The sequence below is a fragment of the Podarcis melisellensis genome (genome assembly GCF_964234715.1).
Source record: "Podarcis melisellensis genome assembly, chromosome: 18".
Classification (NCBI taxonomy): domain Eukaryota; kingdom Metazoa; phylum Chordata; class Lepidosauria; order Squamata; family Lacertidae; genus Podarcis; species Podarcis melisellensis.
Window position 1 is genome coordinate 7,307,736 of NC_138536.1, and position 18,766 is coordinate 7,326,501.

Below are 18,766 nucleotides of genomic sequence, written 5' to 3' on the forward strand. Positions count from 1 at the left end.
CGCAGCCCCGGGAGCCCATTCGAAGCTTGGCTGGCTCGGTGCGCTCGCCATGGCCGCGGAGGGGCGCCCCTCGACGGCGCTGTCGTGCCTGCTGCTCCTGCCCCCGTTGTTTCTGCTGCTGGCTGCGCGCCCCGACGGCGCGGACGGCCAGCACCCCTGGAGGCAGCAGATCCGCTGGGAGAGCGGAGGGAGGCTCTTCAGCCTCTTCAACAGCGCCGCCCGCTTGCGCCCGCCCCGTCGGGGTCCCGGCGGCGACCACCAGCCCCAGAGCCTCTACCTCAGCATCGCCGCGCGCCCCCACGGCGGAGCGCTCCGGACCGCGGCTCCCGGGCGCGTCCCGCGGGCCGGACCCGTCGCCCTCCAGGCCACCCGGGGCTTCCCCGGTTGGGGGGAAGAAGGCTCCGGGATGGGGGTCCGCTCCGTCGAGGCCAGCCGGGGAGACGCGCCCGCCGGCGCGGACAGGGGTCCCCGAGGGCGCAATGACTCGGCTCCCGGGACCCCTTCTCCAAGCCGGCAGCAGCAGCAGCAGGTCACCCCCGGGGAAGCTCGAGGGAGCGGCCCGGCTGGTAGCTGGCCTCAGATGGGGGGCAACGAGATTCAGGGGGATCCCGTCCCCGAGGAAGAGGGATTCCAGACGGCCCCCAGCGCTTCGACCAGGGACGACCGGCGAAACCCCTTCCAGCGGTGGAATAGCATATTCTACGACGTCTACCCGGGCGCCAGGCAGCGCCCCTCGACGGCAAGCACCCCCAACATGAGACCGGGCTATGGGACCCGATTCTTTCATCATGGTGAGATGATTGGGGAGTATTGGGGGTGATGGGGCAAAGAACTCTAAATATTCAATCAATCAATCTTTACAGAGACCCAACAAATTGTTACAATGCACAATTCAGACAGCCTACCTCCAGGTTAAACAAGCATTTTGTTCAGAATAATAGGGATCGGATCGTTGGTTCTTGCAACCACCGATAAAAACTTTGCCACTGCTAATGTTCTAGCGTTGGTCCGGTCTTCCAATAGGAACCTGACATAAAGGTAAAGGGACCCCTGACCATTAGGTCCAGTCGTGATCGACTCTGAGGTTGCAGCGCTCATCACGCTTTATTGGCCGAGGGAGCCGGTGTGGCCAGCATGATTAAGCCGCTTCTGGCGAACCAGAGCAGCGCACGGAAACGCCATTTACCTTCCCACCGGAGCGGTACCTATTTATCTACTTGCACTTGACGGGCTTTTGAACTGCTAGGTTGGCAGGAGCAGGGACCGAGCAACGGGAGCTCACCCCATTGCGGGGATTCGAACCGCCAACCTTCTGATCGGCAAGTTCTAGGCTCTGTGGTTTAACCCACAGCGCCACTGACGTCCCCTGACATAGTGAGCCTCTGATTTTCCCGGGAAAGGTACCAGCAAGGGTAGTATCAGTTCAGCCTTGGCTTGCTTGTATTTTGCACAGTGCAACAAAATATGGTTTATGGAATTGATGTCTTGAGCACACGAGCAAAGTCTGTCCTGGTAGGGAACTCCAATTAAGAGCTGTAGAATTGGAAAAGACCTTGAGGACCGTTTAGTCCAGCAGGAATATTTCGCCCAAAGTGGGATTCGAATTCAGGACCTTGAGGTTAAGTGTCTCAGGCTGACTATGGCATGGGAAGGGGGCAGACAGGAGTGAGAGAGTACCTGCTTTGCCCAAGGAAGTTCCCCAAAGGAATCTCCGGGTACGGCTGGGAGATGCTGCCTGCCTGGGAAACTCTGGAGAGCCGCTGCTGGCAGTCAGTGCAGGCAACACTGGGCGAAGTGGACCGAAGTGTTGGCACAGCTGCCTGCACATCTGGGATCTGAGTTGATTGTACGTACGTGCCACTGCTGTTTTCTTACATTTATCACTTTTCATTGCTTTTTTAAATACAATTGTTTTAGATATATATAACTGTTTTAGATATGCCATCATGTTGTAAACTGCTTTTGGATGTCAGCTTGTAAATCTTTAGGAAACTGGCTGCCGATCTTGAAGCATGGGTACCACCCACAAAAATTTATAATTTAGAAAACATTTGGATTTTATGATTTCTATTGCTATAATTTGGACTAATTGGTATGATATGTTTGATTTGGTGAATGGAAACTTAATAATTTTTTTATTTTTTTTTTAAAAGGAAACTGACTGCTTTTAATGAAACGGCTGGTGATTTTCTTGTAATTATTGGATATTCCATGTCACAGCCCTTCAGATATTTGCGGGTGATATTACAGTGATCCATTCGCAACCCGTCTGCGCACGTGCGGGTCGCGATTCGATGCTTCTGCGCATGCACAAAGCGCAATTCAGCACTTTTGTGCATGCGTGAGCACCAAAACCCAGAAGTAACCCGTTGCGGTACTTCCGGGTTTGGCACACTGCGCAACCCGCAAAACGTGTAACCTGAAGTGTCTGTAACCCGAGGTATGACTGTATATTGTTTGTAGGGGTGGCCAATTCCCAAGAGAGTAGCCAGCGATCTACTCCCTTTTGGGGGGTTCAGGTCAAAGTTGTGCTTTTTTTAGGGAGAAGGAAAGCCATGTTTTTTAGGGGTTCAGGGCAAAGTTGTTTAGCTTTTTTTAGGGGAGACAAAGTTGTTGAGTTCCTTTGTAGGGAGCCAATAATCTACCAGTGATCTACCACAGACGTCCTGTGATCTACCGGTAGATCACTATCTACCTGTTGGACATGCCTGGTATGGGACTGGTTTTAATGGTTGCAGCTTGCAGGAATTTCTCTTGTAGCGTAACACATACCATGGACAATATGGATTGATATAAAAGTTGGAGTATGGAAGAATATGCAGTTGTAAATGTTCAAAATGGGACTCCATGGAAGGGAGGGGTGGAGGGGAAGTCCTGAGATTTGCAGGAATCTCTGCAAATGGATATATATTTGGATTGTTATAACTTTGTATTTGTAAAGACAAATAAAAATGTTTGCAAGAAAAAAAGTTAATGGTATAGATAGATGATAGATAGATGATAGATAGAAAGATAGATGATGATAGATATAGATAGATAGATAGATAGATAGATAGATAGATAGATAGATGATAGATAGATAGATAGATAGATGATAGATAGATGATAGATAGATAGATTAGATAGATTAGATAGATAGATAGATAGATAGATAGATAGATAGATAGATGATAGATAGATAGATAGATGATAGATAGAAGATAGATAGATAGATGATAGATAGACGATAGATAGATAGATAGATGATAGATAGATAGATAGATAGATAGATAGATAGATAGATAGATAGATAGATGATGATAGATAGATAGATGATAGATAGATAGATAGATGATAGATAGATAGATATAGATAGATAGATGATAGATAGATAGATAGATAGATAGATAGATAGATAGATAGATAGATATAGATGATAGATAGATAGATAGATAGATAGATAGATAGATAGATAGATAGATAGATAGATAGATAGATAGATATAGATGATAGATAGATAGATAGATAGATAGATAGATAGATAGATAGATAGATAGATAGATAGATAGATGATAGATAGATAGATAGATGATAGATAGATAGATAGATAGATAGATAGATAGATAGATAGATAGAGATAGATAGATAGATAGATGATAGATAGATAGATAGATAGATAGATAGATGATAGATGATAGATAGATAGATAGATAGATAGATAGATAGATAGATAGATAGATGATAGATAGATAGATAGATAGATGATAGATAGATAGATGATAGATAGATAGATGATAGATAGATAGATAGATAGATAGATAGATAGATAGATAGATAGATAGATAGATAGATAGATATAGATTAGATAGATAGATAGATGATAGATATAGATAGATAGATAGATAGATAGATAGATAGATAGATAGATAGATAGATAGATAGATAGATATAGATGATAGATGATAGATAGATAGTTCTTCATTGTTGTAACCTGCCATGGGACTTTATGGTAAAGGTAAAGGGACCCCTGACCATTAGGTCCAGTCGTGACCGACTCTGGGGTTGCGGCGCTCATCTCGCTTTACTAGCCGAGGGAGCCGGCGTACAGCTTCTGGGTCATGTGGCCAGCAGGACTAAGCCGCTTCTGGCAAACCAGAACAGCGCACAGAAACGCCGTTTACCTTCCCGCCGGAGCGCTACCTATTTATCTACTTGCACTTTGACGTGCTTTCGAACTGCTAGGTTGGCAGGAGCAGGGACCGAGCAACGGGAGCTCACCCCTGACCTTCTGATCGGCAAGTCCTAGGCTCTGTGGTTTAACCCACAGCGCCACCCACAGGACCCCTGGGGTTGTGACCGAATCTGGGGTCTATGGTAAAGGGGGGAAATCTAACTTGTTTAGATGGCTTCAAATTATAAGAAAGGAGACTAAAACACCAGGAACAACTTTCTGACGGTTAAGAGTTGTTTGGCAGTGGAACGGTCTCCCTCAGGAGGTTGTGGACTCTCCTTCCTTGTAAGTTTTTAAGCAGGGGTGTTTTTGCTGAGATTCCTGCATCGCCGTGGAAGTTTGCCTGGCGCCATGCAAAAACATTCCTTTTTAACCAGGCCTTTGGTTGATCTTATTGACATCCAACACCCTTTTAGAATGTGGCTTTTGGAGGGCGGGGTTATTGGGTTACTGCTTTTGGTTTGATTTTATAAGTTGTGGTCTTGTTGTAAACCTCCCTGAGACCTCTGGGTATAGGGTGGCGTATGTTGAAGGCTGAAGGCTGATTGCCGAAGAATGGATGCTTTTGAATTCTGGTGCTGGAGGAGACTCTTGAGAGTCCCATGGACTGCAAGAAGATCAAACCTCTCCATTCTGAAGGAAATCAGCCCTGAGTGCTCACTGGAAGGACAGATCGTGAAGATGAGGCTCCAAGACTTTGGCTGCCTCATGAGAAGAGAAGACTCCCTGGAAAAGACCCTGATGTTGGGAAAGATGGAGGGCACAAGGAGAAGGGGATGACAGAGGACGAGATGGTGGGACAGTGTTCTCGAAGCTACCAGCATGAGTTTGACCAAACTGCGGGAGGCAGTGGAAGACAGGAGTGCCTGGCGTGCTCTGGTCCATGGGGTCATGAAGAGTCGGACATGACTAAACGACTAATCAACAACAAATGTTGAATTATTTGTTGTTGTTGTTGTTGTTGTTGTTGTTTTACTGCCAACACTCAACAGAGCCCAAATCTGAGCTGCTTGCTCTGCTTAGGGGGCGAATGAGTCTTCTTGACCGTCCTGTTTCTCTCCTTCCTCCTAGGACTCCCAGATTTAATTCCCGATCCGTACTTCATCGAAGCAGGCACCTATGTCCAACGGGTCCAGCTGTACGCCTTGAAATGTGCCGCGGAGGAGAATTGCCTGGCAAGGTAGAGAGGGATATACGTTCGCATTTACGTCTCGGGTGCATGTTGGGTGAAGCCAGTGCGGTTGCATGGTGCAATTAATATTTTTTTTCAAAAATGGGCAAAGAACCATTGCAAAAGGGGGGGTTGTTTGGAAGGGATATAGCAGAATAGGGCCTTCTCCTCTCATGGTGCAATCCAGACCAGGAGAGCCTGTGTCTGTTTTCATCTTGCAGGTTTACGAATCCTTGCGCTTTGTTTTCCACAGTGGAATTCCCTCAGAAGGTGGTAGATTCTCCATCCTTGAAGCATTGTTGGGGTTTTTTGCAGAGGGTATCTGGCCATCTGCCACAGATGCTTAAGTTGAGATGCCATAATTTCAGGGGGTTGGGCCCTCAATCTCCCGTCCAACTCTATAATTCTATAATTTTTATTTTTGTTCCCTAGTTGTTTTGAGTTGAGTCACTGTCCAAACTGAAGCAGACTTGAGGGCAAAGTTGTCCAAAGTGCATTCAACACAATTTTCCCAGGGGTACTATGACCGCTTCTTTCCATATGAACCTACCCAGACCCTGGGACCACCTTCTGAGGCCCTCCTTCCTGTGCCTCCTCCTTGAGAGGTCCGGAGGGTGGCAACATGAGAACGGGGCCTTCTCTGCAGTGGCTCCCCATCTGTGGAATGCTCTCCCCAGGAAAGTTCGCCTGGCGCCTTCGTTACACACCTTTAGACTAAGCCAGGCGAAAACATTTCTTTTAAACCAGGCCTTTGGTTTTTGATTGACATCCTTTTAAAATGTGAGGTTTTGGGTTGTTGTTGTTTTATTTTGATTGAATATTTTGTGGTTTTATATTTTGATTTTGTTCTGTGAAGTGCCCTGAGACCTCCGGGTATAGGGCGGTATATAAATTCAATTAATAATAATAATACAGTGGTACCTCGGGTTACGTACTTAATTTGTTCCGGAGGTCCGTTCTTAACCTGAAGCACCACTTTAGCTAATGGGGCCTCCCGCTGCTGCCGGGATGCCAGAGCATGATTTCTATTCTCACCCTGAATCAAAGTTCTTAACCCGAGGTACAATTTCTGGGTTGGCAGAGTCTGTAACCTGAAGAGTATGTAACCCGAGGTACTACCGTAATAAGAAAGGTCCTTGATAGTCCTGGGAGAAGCGGAAGGCTGGCTTTGCACTTTGCATAATTAGCAAAGGATTGGCTCCAGGCACACTGGTCGAGGGATGCCAGAATTAACAATGGCTCGTGCAATCCCAGTTCTCCACCACCAGGTTGTTTCTGGGGGTGTAAAGGTAAAGGGACCCCTGACCATTAGGTCCAGTAGTGGCCGACTCTGGGGTTGTGGCACTCATCTCGCTTTATTGGCCGAGGGAGCCGGCATACAGCGTCCGGGTCATGTGGCCAGCAGGACTAAGCCGCTTCTGGCGAACCAGAGCAGCACACGGAAATGCCGTTTACCTTCCCCGCCGGAGCGGAACCTATTTATCTACTTGCCCTTGGATGTGCTTTTGAACTGCTAGGTTGGCAGGAGATATTTATCATAGATGTTCATAAATGTACCAAATGGGACGCAGGTGGTGCTGTGGGTTAAACCACAGAGCCTAGGACTTGCCGATCAGAAGGTCAGCGGTTCGAATCCCCATGACGGGGTGAGCTCCCGTTGCTCGGTCCCTGCTCCTGCCAACCTAGCAGTTCGAAAGTACATCAAAGTGCAAGTAGATAAATAGGTACCACTCCGGTGGGAAGGTAAACGGCGTTTCCGTGTGCTGCTGTGGTTCACCAGAAGCGGCTTAGTCCTGCTGGCCACATGACCCGGAAGCTGTACGCCAGCTCCCTACTTACACTTTGACGTGCTTTCAAACTGCTAGGTTGGCAGGAGCAGGGACTGAGCAACGGGAGTTCACCCCATCGCGGGGATTCGAACCGCCGCTGCAGGTCTGTTCTGTTGCATCTGGGCAAGGAAGGCCTTGTGAGGGTTAAGGCTCCTGTAGCCATTGGGCAGAACCCTGGAACAGCAAATGGTCCTTTTCTGCTTATTGATTCTAGCTGGAAAAATGCATATATATATATATATATTGGTGGGGAAGGGAGGGTAGAATGAAATGACTCCGTTTCCTGTAAACACCCAAACAAACAAAGCTGTTCTCCCAGGACAGGAGATGCCAAAGGGTCAAGCCTTTGCTTGTTTGCTCACTCAGTCCATGAATGGCCTCTTTTTTTCCCTCCTCACCTTCCCTCGCCCTCCTAAATAGACTCCAAAAATAACTCTCTTTAGAGCTCTCGAAGCTTTGTTATGCTAGCACAAGAATGCTCCCCCTGCCAGCTGTGGAGAATTCCCAACCAGTGGAAAAGTTTCCAGTTTGGCATCCGAACTTCTGTCTGCATCGGGGAAGGGCGTAGCTCAGAAAGAGAGCATCTCCCTTGCGTGTAAAAGGTCTCGTTGCCGGCCAGAGTCGACAACACTGACCTAGATGGAGCACTAACACCTGGATTGCTCAGGGGGTTAGGGCAGGCATAGGCAAACCCGGCCCTCCAGATGTTTTGGGACTACAACTCCCATCATGCCTGACGCCTGGTCCTGTTAGCTAGGGATGATGGGAATTGTAGTCCCAAAACAGCTGGAGGGCCGAGTTTGCCTAAGCCTGGGTTAGAGGAATGGGTTAGAGGAATGGTTGACCACAAACTTGACATGAGCCAACAGTGTGACGCGGCAGCTAAAAAAGCCAATGCAATTCTGGGCTGCATCAGTAGGAGTATAGCATCTAGATCAAGGGAAGTAATAGTGCCACTGTATTCTGCTCTGGTCAGACCTCACCTGGAGTACTGTGTCCAGTTCTGGGCACCACAGTTGAAGGAGGACACTGACAAACTGGACCGTGTCCAGAGGAGGGCAACCAAAATGGTCAAAGGCCTGGAAACGATGCCTTATGAGGAACGGCTAAGGGAGCTGGGCATGTTTAGCCTGGAGAAGAGGAGGTGAAGGGGTGATATGATAGCCATGTTCCAATATATAAAAGGATGTCACATAGAGGAGGGAGAAAGGTTGTTTTCTGCTGCTCCAGAGAAGCGGACACGGAGCAATGGATCCAAACTACAAGAAAGGAGATTCCACCTAAACATTAGGAAGAACTTCCTGACAGTAAGAGCTGTTTGACAGTGGAATTTGCTGCCAAGGAGTGTGGTGGAGTCTCCTTCTTTGGAGGTCTTTAAGCAGAGGCTTGACAACCATATGTCAGGAGTGCTCTGATGGTGTTTCCTGCTTGGCAGGCGGTTGAACTCGATGGCCCTTGTAGTCTCTTCCAACTCTATGATTCTATGATTCTATAACACCAGGGTTGCAGGTTTGATCCCTGTATGGGCAACTCTAGCTATGGGGTTGGACCAGGTGATTCTCTGGGTCCCTTCCAACTCACCTTTGCACCTGCCTTATGGGGTTTGCATTTGCAGGCTAACTTGGGCCAGAGGGCTGTTTTACCTTCTGGGAGGCCACATGCTTCTGGGGGCGGGGCCTGTGGCAAAAATGGGTGGGCAATGAATGCAAATTTCACAACTGTATAATAGGTCCAAGACCTAATGGTCAGGGGTCCCTTTACCTTTTAAAGGTGCCAATTGGACTTGTGGGGTTTCTTTAAGTATTTGCCCTCAGAATTTCATCTACCATATTTTTCGCTCTATAAGACGCGCCAGACAACAAGGCGCACCTAGTTTTTGGAGGAGGAAAACAAGAAAAAAAATATTCTGAATCCCAGAAGCCAGAACAGCAAGAGGGATCGCTACGCAGCGAAAGCAGCAATCCCTCTTGCTGTTCTGTCTTCTGGGATAGCTGCGCAGCCTGCATTCGCTCCATAAGATGCACACACATTCCCCCTTACTTTTTAGGAGGGAAAAAGTGAGTCTTATAGAGCAAAAAATACAGTAACTTACAGTGCAACATATAACAAACGGTGATCTCAGCTGACTGACATCTGCAGATACAGAGGCGCTGTTCTCTGGGGGATGCTTTTAATATCGCTCTTCCAGGAAGGTGGTTTTTGTTGTCTTCAGTTCCGGTCAGTACCTGTTTCAGCGTCTCCCTGCCCAAATCCTGTAAGACTCAGGTTCTGCTTTTGGAGGGGACAAGAACCACCAAAGAGGCGTTTGTTGGACAGGATAAAAGGAAAGGGTAAAGGGACCCCTGACCATTAGGTCCAGTCGTAGCCGACTCTGGGGTTGCGGTGCTCATCTCGCCGTTTACCTTCCCGCCAGAGTGGTACCTATTCATCTACTTGCACTTTGATGTGTTTTTGAGTTGCTCGGTTGGCAGGAGCAGGGACCGAGCAACGGGAGCTCACCCCGTCGCAGGGATTCGAACTGCCGACCTTCTGATCGGCAAGTCCTAGGCTCTGGTTTAACGCACAGCGCCACCCGCGCCCCTTGAATCCTTGTTGGGACAGGATACTGGCATCCAACTTGGCTCCTCCATCATCCATGGCCTCTTCTCCCTCTCTTTCCTGCAGATCTGCCTACCAGCCAGGCCTGAGCAACATCAGCTACCGGGTTCTCCTTCGCTTCCCGCAGAGGGTGAAGAACCAAGGCACGGCCGACTTCCTCCCGGTCAAACCATACCACGCTTGGGAGTGGCACAGCTGCCACAAGTGAGTAAGCCGAACCAAGCCGAGCCAGGGTGGTCAGCTGGGGCCGAACTCTCTCTTCTGCATTTCTGTCCCCAGTAGATATCCAAAAGGGATGTTGAAAAATTGGACCTGAACAGCTATCCCCACTCGCGTTTCCCAGGGACTGGGAACCTTCCATGTAGGATGAAATAATAATAATAATAATAATAATAATAATAATAATAATAATCTATTATTTATACCCCACCCATCTGGCTGAGTTTCCCCAGCCACTCTGGGCGCCTTCCAATCAAGTGTTAAAAACAATATAGCATTAAATATTAAAAACTTCCCTAAAGAGGGCTGCCTTCAGATGTCTTTTAAAGAGAAGATAGCTGCTTATTTCCTTCACATCTGAGGGGGGGGGCGTTCCACAGGGCGGGCACCACTACCGAGAAGGCCCTCTGTCTGGTTCCCTGTAACCTCACTTCTTGCAGCGAGGGAACCGCCAGAAGGCCCTCGGAGCTGGATCTCAGTGTCTGGGCTGGACGATGGAGGTGGAGACGCTCCTTCAGGTATACTGGACCGAGGCTGTTTAGGGCTTTCAAGGTCAACACCAACACTTTGAATTGTGCTCGGAAATGTACTGGGAGCCTATGCAGATCTCTCAGGACCCGTGTTATGTGGTCCCGGCGGCCACTCCCAGTCACCAGTCTAGCTGCCGCATTCTGGATTAATTGCAGTTCCCGGGTCACCTTCAAAGGTAGCCCCACGTAGAGTGCATTGCAGTAGTCCAAGCAGGAGATAACTAGAGCATGCACCACTCTGGCAAGACAGTCCGCAGGCAGGGAGGGTCTCAGCCTGCGTACCAGATGGAGCTGGTAGACAGCTGCCCTGGATACAGATTTGACCTGCGCCTCCATGGACAGCTGTGAGTCCAAAATGACTCCCAGGCTGTGCACCTGGTCCTTCAGGGGCACAGTGACCCCATTCAGGACCAGGGAGTCCTCCACACCTGCCCGCCTCCTGTCCCCCCAAAACAGTCCTTCTGTCTTGACAGGATTCAGTCTCAATCTGTTAGCCGCCATCCATCCTCCAACCGCCTCCAGACACTCACACAGGACCTTCACCGCCTTCACTGGTTATGATTTAAAAGAGAGGTAGAGCTGGGTGTCATCTGCATACTGATGAACACCCAGCCCAAACCCCCTGGTGATCTCTCCCAGCGGCTTCATATAGATATTAAAAAGCATGGGGGAGAGGACGGAACCCTGAGGCACCCCACAAGTGAGAGCCCAGGGGTCTGAACACTCATCTGCTTATGTAACATAAGCAATCAAGTACAACACTTCCTGTTTGCCCAGAGTAGACACACCATCTTCTCTTCCTCTTCTTCGCTTTATTCCATCTTGATGTTCTGTTGCTTTCTGCTGGCTCTCAGCCAACAGCACACGGGCTCAGTCCCCATATGGGATGAACCCACACTCTTCTGTAGCTACAAGCTAAAGCCTGCCTTCAGGATCGTCCCGTGAACTGAATGTAAGTAAACTTCTTATTACTTTTAAGAGAGGACTGTTGTGTTTTATTCTTTTTAAGATGGGACAAAGGGGATTTACCAGGAACACATCCAATCTGGAGAAGCCAGACTGGATTGTTTAATTTAAAAGATTCTAACAAATCTACCAACTAGTTTCCTTCAATATACAGGGGAATGTACTCTGCTACCAGCTTACTAGTGTGACTGAGGAAGGATAGTATTTAATCAATATATCCTCTCCTACTATCCACGACATTCCCATACTCCAAGTGTCCGGATTTTCCAGAATTATGCTTGTAAAGCGATAAGAACATTGGCAGAATTATTGTAATAACCTGCAGTTTTATATGGTTGGAGTAGATGAATAAATGAGCAAAATGAGTTAATTTAGAATATGCATTCAGGTGTTGGCCTGACGCAGTCGAAATTAATTTAAAAATTTTTTAAAAATGTCCAATAGCACCTTAGAGACCAACTAATATGTAGAAGATGTTTAAAACAAATTGAAGGAAAGAGGGGGAAGGAAGTCAAGTTTTGAAATGTTAAAATGATTGTAAACTCAGTGAAATGAATACACCTGAAAAGTATTTTTTAAAATTTTAAAACAAAAAACAAGAGAGTGGGAAAAGCTATCACTGCAGATTAAAATTAATGTTAATAAGGAACCTGGACCTATGGTCTTTTAGCCATTATCACAGCATGGAAGCCTTTAGTAACTACGACCTGTTGGATGCCGTCACCCACAAGAAGGTTGCAGAAGGACACAAGGCCAGCTTCTGCCTGGAGGATACGACGTGCGACGCAGGAGTCCGGCGACGATACGCTTGCACGGCTCACACTCAGGTGAGGGGAGAAGAGACGCAGGGACAGCAAGTTTGCCCCCCTTTTTTTTACCAGCCCCAGCTCCTCTGCCTTTGTTCTGCAGGAGACACTGATTGTCTTTCACTGCCAGTTCCCCTGTTGATCCGCAGACAGGGCAGTTTTCTCCTTGTCAGGGTTGGTGCTGACCTTCAAAGCCCTAAACGGCCTCGGCCCAGTATTTCTGAAGGAGTGTCTCCACCCCCATCGTTCTGCCCGGACACTGAGGTCCAGCCTTCTGATGGTTCCCTCATTGTGACAAGTGAGGTTACAGGGAACCAGGCAGAGGGCCTTCTCGGTGGTGGCACCCGCCCTGTGGAACGCCCTCCCACCAGATGTCAAAGGGTAAAACAACTACCAGACTTTTAGAAGACATCTGAAGGCAGCCCTCTTTAGGGAAGCTTTTAATGTTTAACAGACTTCTGTGGTACCTCGGGTTACATACGCTTCAGGTTACAGACTCCGCTAACCCAGAAATAGTACCTCGGGTTAAGAACTTTGCTCAGGATGAGAACAGAAATCGCGCAGCAGCGGTATGGCGGAAGCGGGAGGCCCCATTAGCTAAAGTGATGCTTCAGGTTAAGAACAGTTTTGGGTTAAGTACGGACCTCCCGAACGAATTACCGTGTTTTTCGCTCTATAAGACGCACCAGACCACAAGACGCACCTAGTTTTTGGAGGAGGAAAACAAGGGAAAAAAATATTCTGAATCTCAGAAGCCAGAGCAGCAAGATGGATCGTTGCGCAGTGAAAGCAGCAATCCCTCTTGCTGTCCTGGCTTCTGGGATAGCTGCGCAGCCTGCATTCACTCCATAAGATGCACACACATTTCCCCTTATTAGGAGGGAAATTTCCCCCTTTTAGGAGGGAAAAAATGAGTCTTATAGAGCAAAAAAATACAGTAAGTTCTTAACCAGAGGTACCACTGTACTGTATTTTAATACTTTGTTGGAAGCCGCCGAGAGTGGCTGGGGAAGCCCAGCCAGATGGGCAGGGTATAAATAATAAATTATTATTATTATTATTATTATTATTATTATTAGCCACTTGGCCACTTAAAACAAAGCTGGCAATCAAAGCTAAAGCTGTGCAATATTAAAAATACCAGGGCAAGACAGCAATATTTTATTTATCACAGATTTTTATGGCCATTTCCACCTTGAGCTCATGGGGGGGATATGAATGTGATAAATAACATAAGCTTTAGTGGCAGCTCTTAAAATTAGGGAGGCAAGAGGAGCCAGCCAGCCTCGTAGAAAGGGGTTTCAGTTGAAGTAGGCTGTACAAACCACGTTCAGAGAAGTGGTCTGTCCAATAAAATACTCAGAGCGATGTGATGTTGTCTTCCATTCAGGGTCTGAGTCCTGGCTGTTACGACACATACGACGCTCACATTGACTGCCAGTGGATCGACATTACAGACGTCCCCCCTGGGAATTATATCCTCAAGGTATGGTTGGCTGCAAAGCTCAAACTGGCAGGTAAATGGGTGTGGGCACGAGGGGTCATCCAGAAACACTGGGGCATTTTGCCTTGCCAATATAACGGACGCGGGTGGTGCTGTGGTCGAAACCACTGAGCCTCTTGGGCTTGCTGATTGGAAGGTCAGTGGTTCGAAACCCCGCAACGGAGTGAGCTCCTGTTGCTCTGTCCCAGCTCCTGCCAACATAGCAGTTTGAAAGCACACCAGTGCAAGTAGATAAATAGGTACCGCTCTGGCGGGAAGGTAAATGGCGTTTCCATGCGCTCTGGTTTCCATCACGGTGTCCCATTGCACCAGAAGCGGTTTAGTCCTGCTGGCCGGATGACCCAGAAAGCTGTCTGCGGACAAACGCCGGCTCCTTCGGCCTGGAAGCGAGATGAGTGTTGCAACCCCAGAGTCGCCTTGGACTGGACTTAAGCGTCCAGGGGTCCTTTACCTTTTTACCTTTTACAGATCTACTCTGCGGAGATGGCCCAACCTGTCAATCTCTGGTCCTCATTTTATCCATCTCAAAATTCTGTTCCCCACATTTCCACATCACTCTGCAATTTTTTTATTTTTTTTAAAAAAGTCATTGCGAAAATTCATCCTCATTTTAATCCAAATTTGTCCTAATGTGCACACTTTTGGCATGACATTCTGCATAATGCCGACCATTGGGCCAAGCGATTCCCCTTGCATAATGCCTTTTTACTATGATATGCGTTCACACAAAACTCCACCGAGAACTTGCATTTTTCTAAGTGTTACCTGGCTGGAGAGCTGCGTTGCAAAAGGCAAATTTCCAAGGATGCTGGTGCTTCGGTCCAAGTATGGTCTCAGAAATTGCAAATTACCGTATTTTTCACTCTATAAGAAGCACCAGACCACAAGACGCACCTAGTTTTTGGAGGAGGAAAACAAGAAAATAAATATTCTGAATCTCAGAAGCCAGAACAGCAAGAGGGATCGCTGCGCAGCGAAAGCAGCAATCCCTCTTGCTGTTCTGGCTTCTGGGATAGCTGCGCAGCCTGCATTCGCTCCATAAGATGCACACACATTTCCCTTTACTTTTTAGGAGGGAAAAATACGGTAGATAACCTTGCCTTTAAACACAAACTGGCTGGATTTCCGCCCCAGTTAGTGCACCAAACTAAGTTAAGTCTGTTATAAGGAAAAGAAACGGCTCCTTTCCTCTTATGGGGTATTCCAGAGCCCATACAGAGTCCTTAAGTGGGTTCCTTATTGGTAGGAGAAAATAACAGAGGCCAGCCAGAGAATATTGAGAAGCAAAGCGGCTAGTAAGCCTGATCTTTATTAACTGTTGCAACAGGGTCCCCACTCACCACACGCAGGAGGGAGGAGGAACTCCGAACAATGGTGCGCAAGCCCGTATAAAGACTTTTGAAATTGCCCACCCTGTAGCCCAAGACCACCCCCCAAAAAACATCACACATACATCACAGAAGGAGGAGGTCTACAGCAGAAATCCTGTCTGCCAGGATACCTGATAATGGTCACTGAATGCATTACCTGGGCAGCCCGGCCGTTCTTCTGTGATGGTTAATACTTTAGTTCCTGAGTCCAGGTCACAGGCTCACCCTGTTCATACACCCTGTTCCTTAAGACAGGATTTGCAAGCAAAAAGACAATGGCTTTCCCCATTCTCCTCCCTTACTGCTGAGGAATATTTGAGGTCATTGGGAGAGTCAAAATGGCTTCAGGATTGCTATTGTTGTACTATTTCAGACATGTGGTTTATATACTTATGTATGTGAGATGGCCTTGTAAATTTATGAACATAGGACGCGGGTGGCGCTGTGGGTTAAACCACAGAGCCTAGGACTTGCCGATCAGAAGGTCAGCGGTCCGAATCCCCGCGACGGGGTGAGCTCCCGTTGCTCGGTCCCTGCTCCTGCCAACCTAGCAGTTCGAAAGCACACCGGTGTAAGTAGATAAATAGGTACCGCTCCAGCGGGAAGGTAGATGGTGTTTCCGTCCGCTGTTCTGGTTTGCCAGAAGCGGCTTAGTCCTGCTGGCCACATACCCGGAAGCTGTACGCCGGCTCCCTCGGCCAGTAAAGCAAGATGAGCACCGCAACCCCAGAGTCGGCCAAGACTGGACCTAATGGTCAGGGGTCCCTTTACCTTTATGTGAGATGGCCTTGTAAATTTATGAACATGTATTTTATATTTAAGAGCCTAGAATTTTTGTAACATGTATTTCCCAGTGATGAAGAAGCAAACACAAACCTTGTTATGATCTGAGCTTGCAACAGTTGAAGCTGGTCAGTTAAGGACACTGCCTGATTTTAGGAGAGGGAACAGTGGGGTGGAACTTGACTGTACTGTATTGTTCTTATCCCATTTTCAAGGTAACCGTCAATCCGGACTTCTTGGTTCCTGAATCAGACTTCACAAACAATGCTGCCAGGTGTGATGTAATATACACAGGGACGCATGCCACCGCAAGGAACTGCAAAATCACCAGGTACTGTGAGGGAAGAGTGATTTGTAGCACAGGGCCTCCTAAAGTCATCTAGTCCAACCTCCCCTGAGAGCAGGGACAGTTACCCTCCCTCCGTTAGGTGAAAAGAGGCCAGTAATGATGTCGTCAGCACATCATCAAGAGTATTTTTCTCTCCAGGCAGCCATGTTTTCCGCAATGTTGTTGTTGTTGTTTAGTCGTTTAGTCGTGTCCGCCTCTTTGTGACCCCCTGGACCAGAGCACGCCAGGCCCTCCTGTCTTCCACTGCCTCCCGCAGTTTGGTCAAACTCATGCTGGTAGCTTCGAGAACACTGTCCCACCATCTCGTCCTCTGTCATCACCTTCTCCTTGGGCCCTCCATCTTTCCCAACATCAGGGTCTTTTCCAGGGAGTCTTCTCTTCTCATGAGGTGGCCAAAGTCTTGGAGCCTCAGCTTCAGGATCTGTCCTTCCAGTGAGCACTCAGGGCTGATTTCCTTCAGAATGGAGAGGTTTGATCTTCTTGCAGTCCATGGGACTCTCAAGAGTCTCCTCCAGCACCATAATTCAAAAGCATCCATTCTTTGGCGATCAGCCTTCTTTATGGTCCAGTTCTCACTTCCATACATCACTACTGGGAAAACCATGGCTTTAACTATACGGACCTTTGTTGTTCCGCAATACAGAACAACAAAACCCTGTGTTGCAAACTCAACACAACAAACAACACAAGCAACACGAAGACCAGTCTACTAGATAGCACTGCAATTCTTATTGCATAATATGCATGATTTAGTACAACAAAAACAAAATGTGTACACTTGTAAATTCTCAAATATATTTGAAATCAAATGAACACACGTCTGCCAATCTCTGAAAGTCCGTAGAAGTATAATAAGTCTATGGCTGAACCAAAGTAATAGATGCTATCCTGTGGGCTAAGCAGTAAAACTTTTTTTAGGCGTTCATGTAGGACAGTGATCCCGGATAATCTGACTGTTTCGCTGGAATCTTATATTGTTATATTGTTTCTCTGAAATATTATTATTATTATTAACAGCAGGACCCACAAAGGGGAGGTGGGAAGCCCTGGAGATTCCATGGAATCTTGTTTTTATGTTGTATGTTCGATATATGACTGTAAAGTTTTAATCTGAAATGCCAAATAAGTATTTTTTTTTTAAAGAAAAAAAACACGTTTGTGAATTGACGTTATGACTCAACTGCGATTTCTTTCCTTTCTCCACCCTCTGCAGCAACTAAACAGCGACCCGATCCCAGTGGAGCGAGACTGTTTCATACACCTTTTCCCCTCAAATGCTTCTAACCATCAGTGCAACCCCGCCGGACCAAAGGAGACTCTGTGGCTCAAGACGCGTTTTAAAATTTGCCCAGCCCTCGCTTCCTCTCCTGTCCCAGCTGCCACCAGTATTAAGTATTAGGCATTCGCTTTTAGGGAGACTGCTGAGATATTGACGCTAGCCTAGGACTTGCCGATCAGAAGGTGGGTGGTTCGAATCCCCGTGACGGGGTGAGCTCCTGTTGCTCTGTCCCTGCTCCTGCCAACCTAGCAGTTCAAAAGCACGTCAAAGTGCAAGTACCGTATTTTTTGCCCCATAGGATGCACCAGCCCATAGGACGCACCTAGTTTTTTGGGGGGGAATAAAGAAAAAAAATTATTTCCCCCCAGGTGCGGGGCGGGGGAAGCCCGAGCTTCTCCCGACCCCAGCCCCCAGAACAGGTTGCTATCCACAAGCCGTGGGAGAGCTGCGCGAAGCCCGAAGCTTGGGGCATGCTGAGCTGGGTGCCGGCTAGCACTGCCCGAAGCTTGGGGTGTGCTGAGCTCAGCGTGCCCCAAGCTTCTGGGTGCTGGCAAACTCTCTGCGAAAGCCTGCATTCGCCCCATAGGACGCACACACATTTCCCCTTCATTTTTGGAGGGGGAAAGTGCGTCATAAAGGGCAAAAAATACGGTAGATAAATAGGTACTGCTCCGGCGGGAAGGTAAACGGCGTTTCCGTGCGCTGCTCTGGTTCGCCAGAAGCAGCTTAGTCCTGCTGGCCACATGACCCGGAAGCTGTACGCCGGCTCCCTCGGCCAGTAAAGCGAGATGAGCGCCGCAACCCCAGAGTCGGCCACGACTGGACCTAATGGTCAGGGGTCCCTTTACCTTACCCTTAGCCAGACAGAGAGTATAGAAGAGGAGGAGGCTGCCTGAACCCACCCACCTCCCCTTTCCCAATGCAGAGAAAGCCTACATTGCACAGAATGGTACCCAACGATAAATAAATTTACACTAGGTCATTTTCTATGCCCCAGCTCTACAGTTGTGTGGTTCTAAGAAAACCTCCGAGAAAAAACACCAGCATCCTCCAGGGGTCAGCAAACTTTTTCAGCAGGGGGCCGGTCCACTGTCCCTCAGACCTTGTGGAGGGCCAGACTATATGGGGGGGGTGAATGAATTCCTATGCCCC

The 18,766-nt window shown here is 48.0% G+C and overlaps 2 protein-coding genes and 1 long non-coding RNA gene across 3 annotated transcripts in view; all 3 read left to right on the forward strand.

Moving 5' to 3' along the window:
• The window catches only part of LOC309361041, a 559,475-nt gene that overhangs the window by 480,810 nt on the left and 59,899 nt on the right, over positions 1 to 18,766 (forward strand). The window lies entirely within an intron of this gene.
• TNFAIP8L1 (TNF alpha induced protein 8 like 1) overlaps positions 1 to 18,766 on the forward strand; it is a 228,906-nt gene that overhangs the window by 76,003 nt on the left and 134,137 nt on the right. The window lies entirely within an intron of this gene.
• Positions 435 to 17,930, forward strand: LOC309360961 (protein-lysine 6-oxidase-like). The gene is made up of 7 exons (XM_081895970.1): positions 435 to 791; positions 5,282 to 5,390; positions 9,875 to 10,012; positions 12,194 to 12,350; positions 13,720 to 13,815; positions 16,202 to 16,317; positions 17,549 to 17,930. The coding sequence occupies exons 1-7, from the start codon at positions 581 to 583 to the stop codon at positions 17,553 to 17,555; spliced, it is 834 nt and encodes a 277-aa protein (XP_081752096.1). The 5' UTR covers positions 435 to 580; the 3' UTR covers positions 17,556 to 17,930.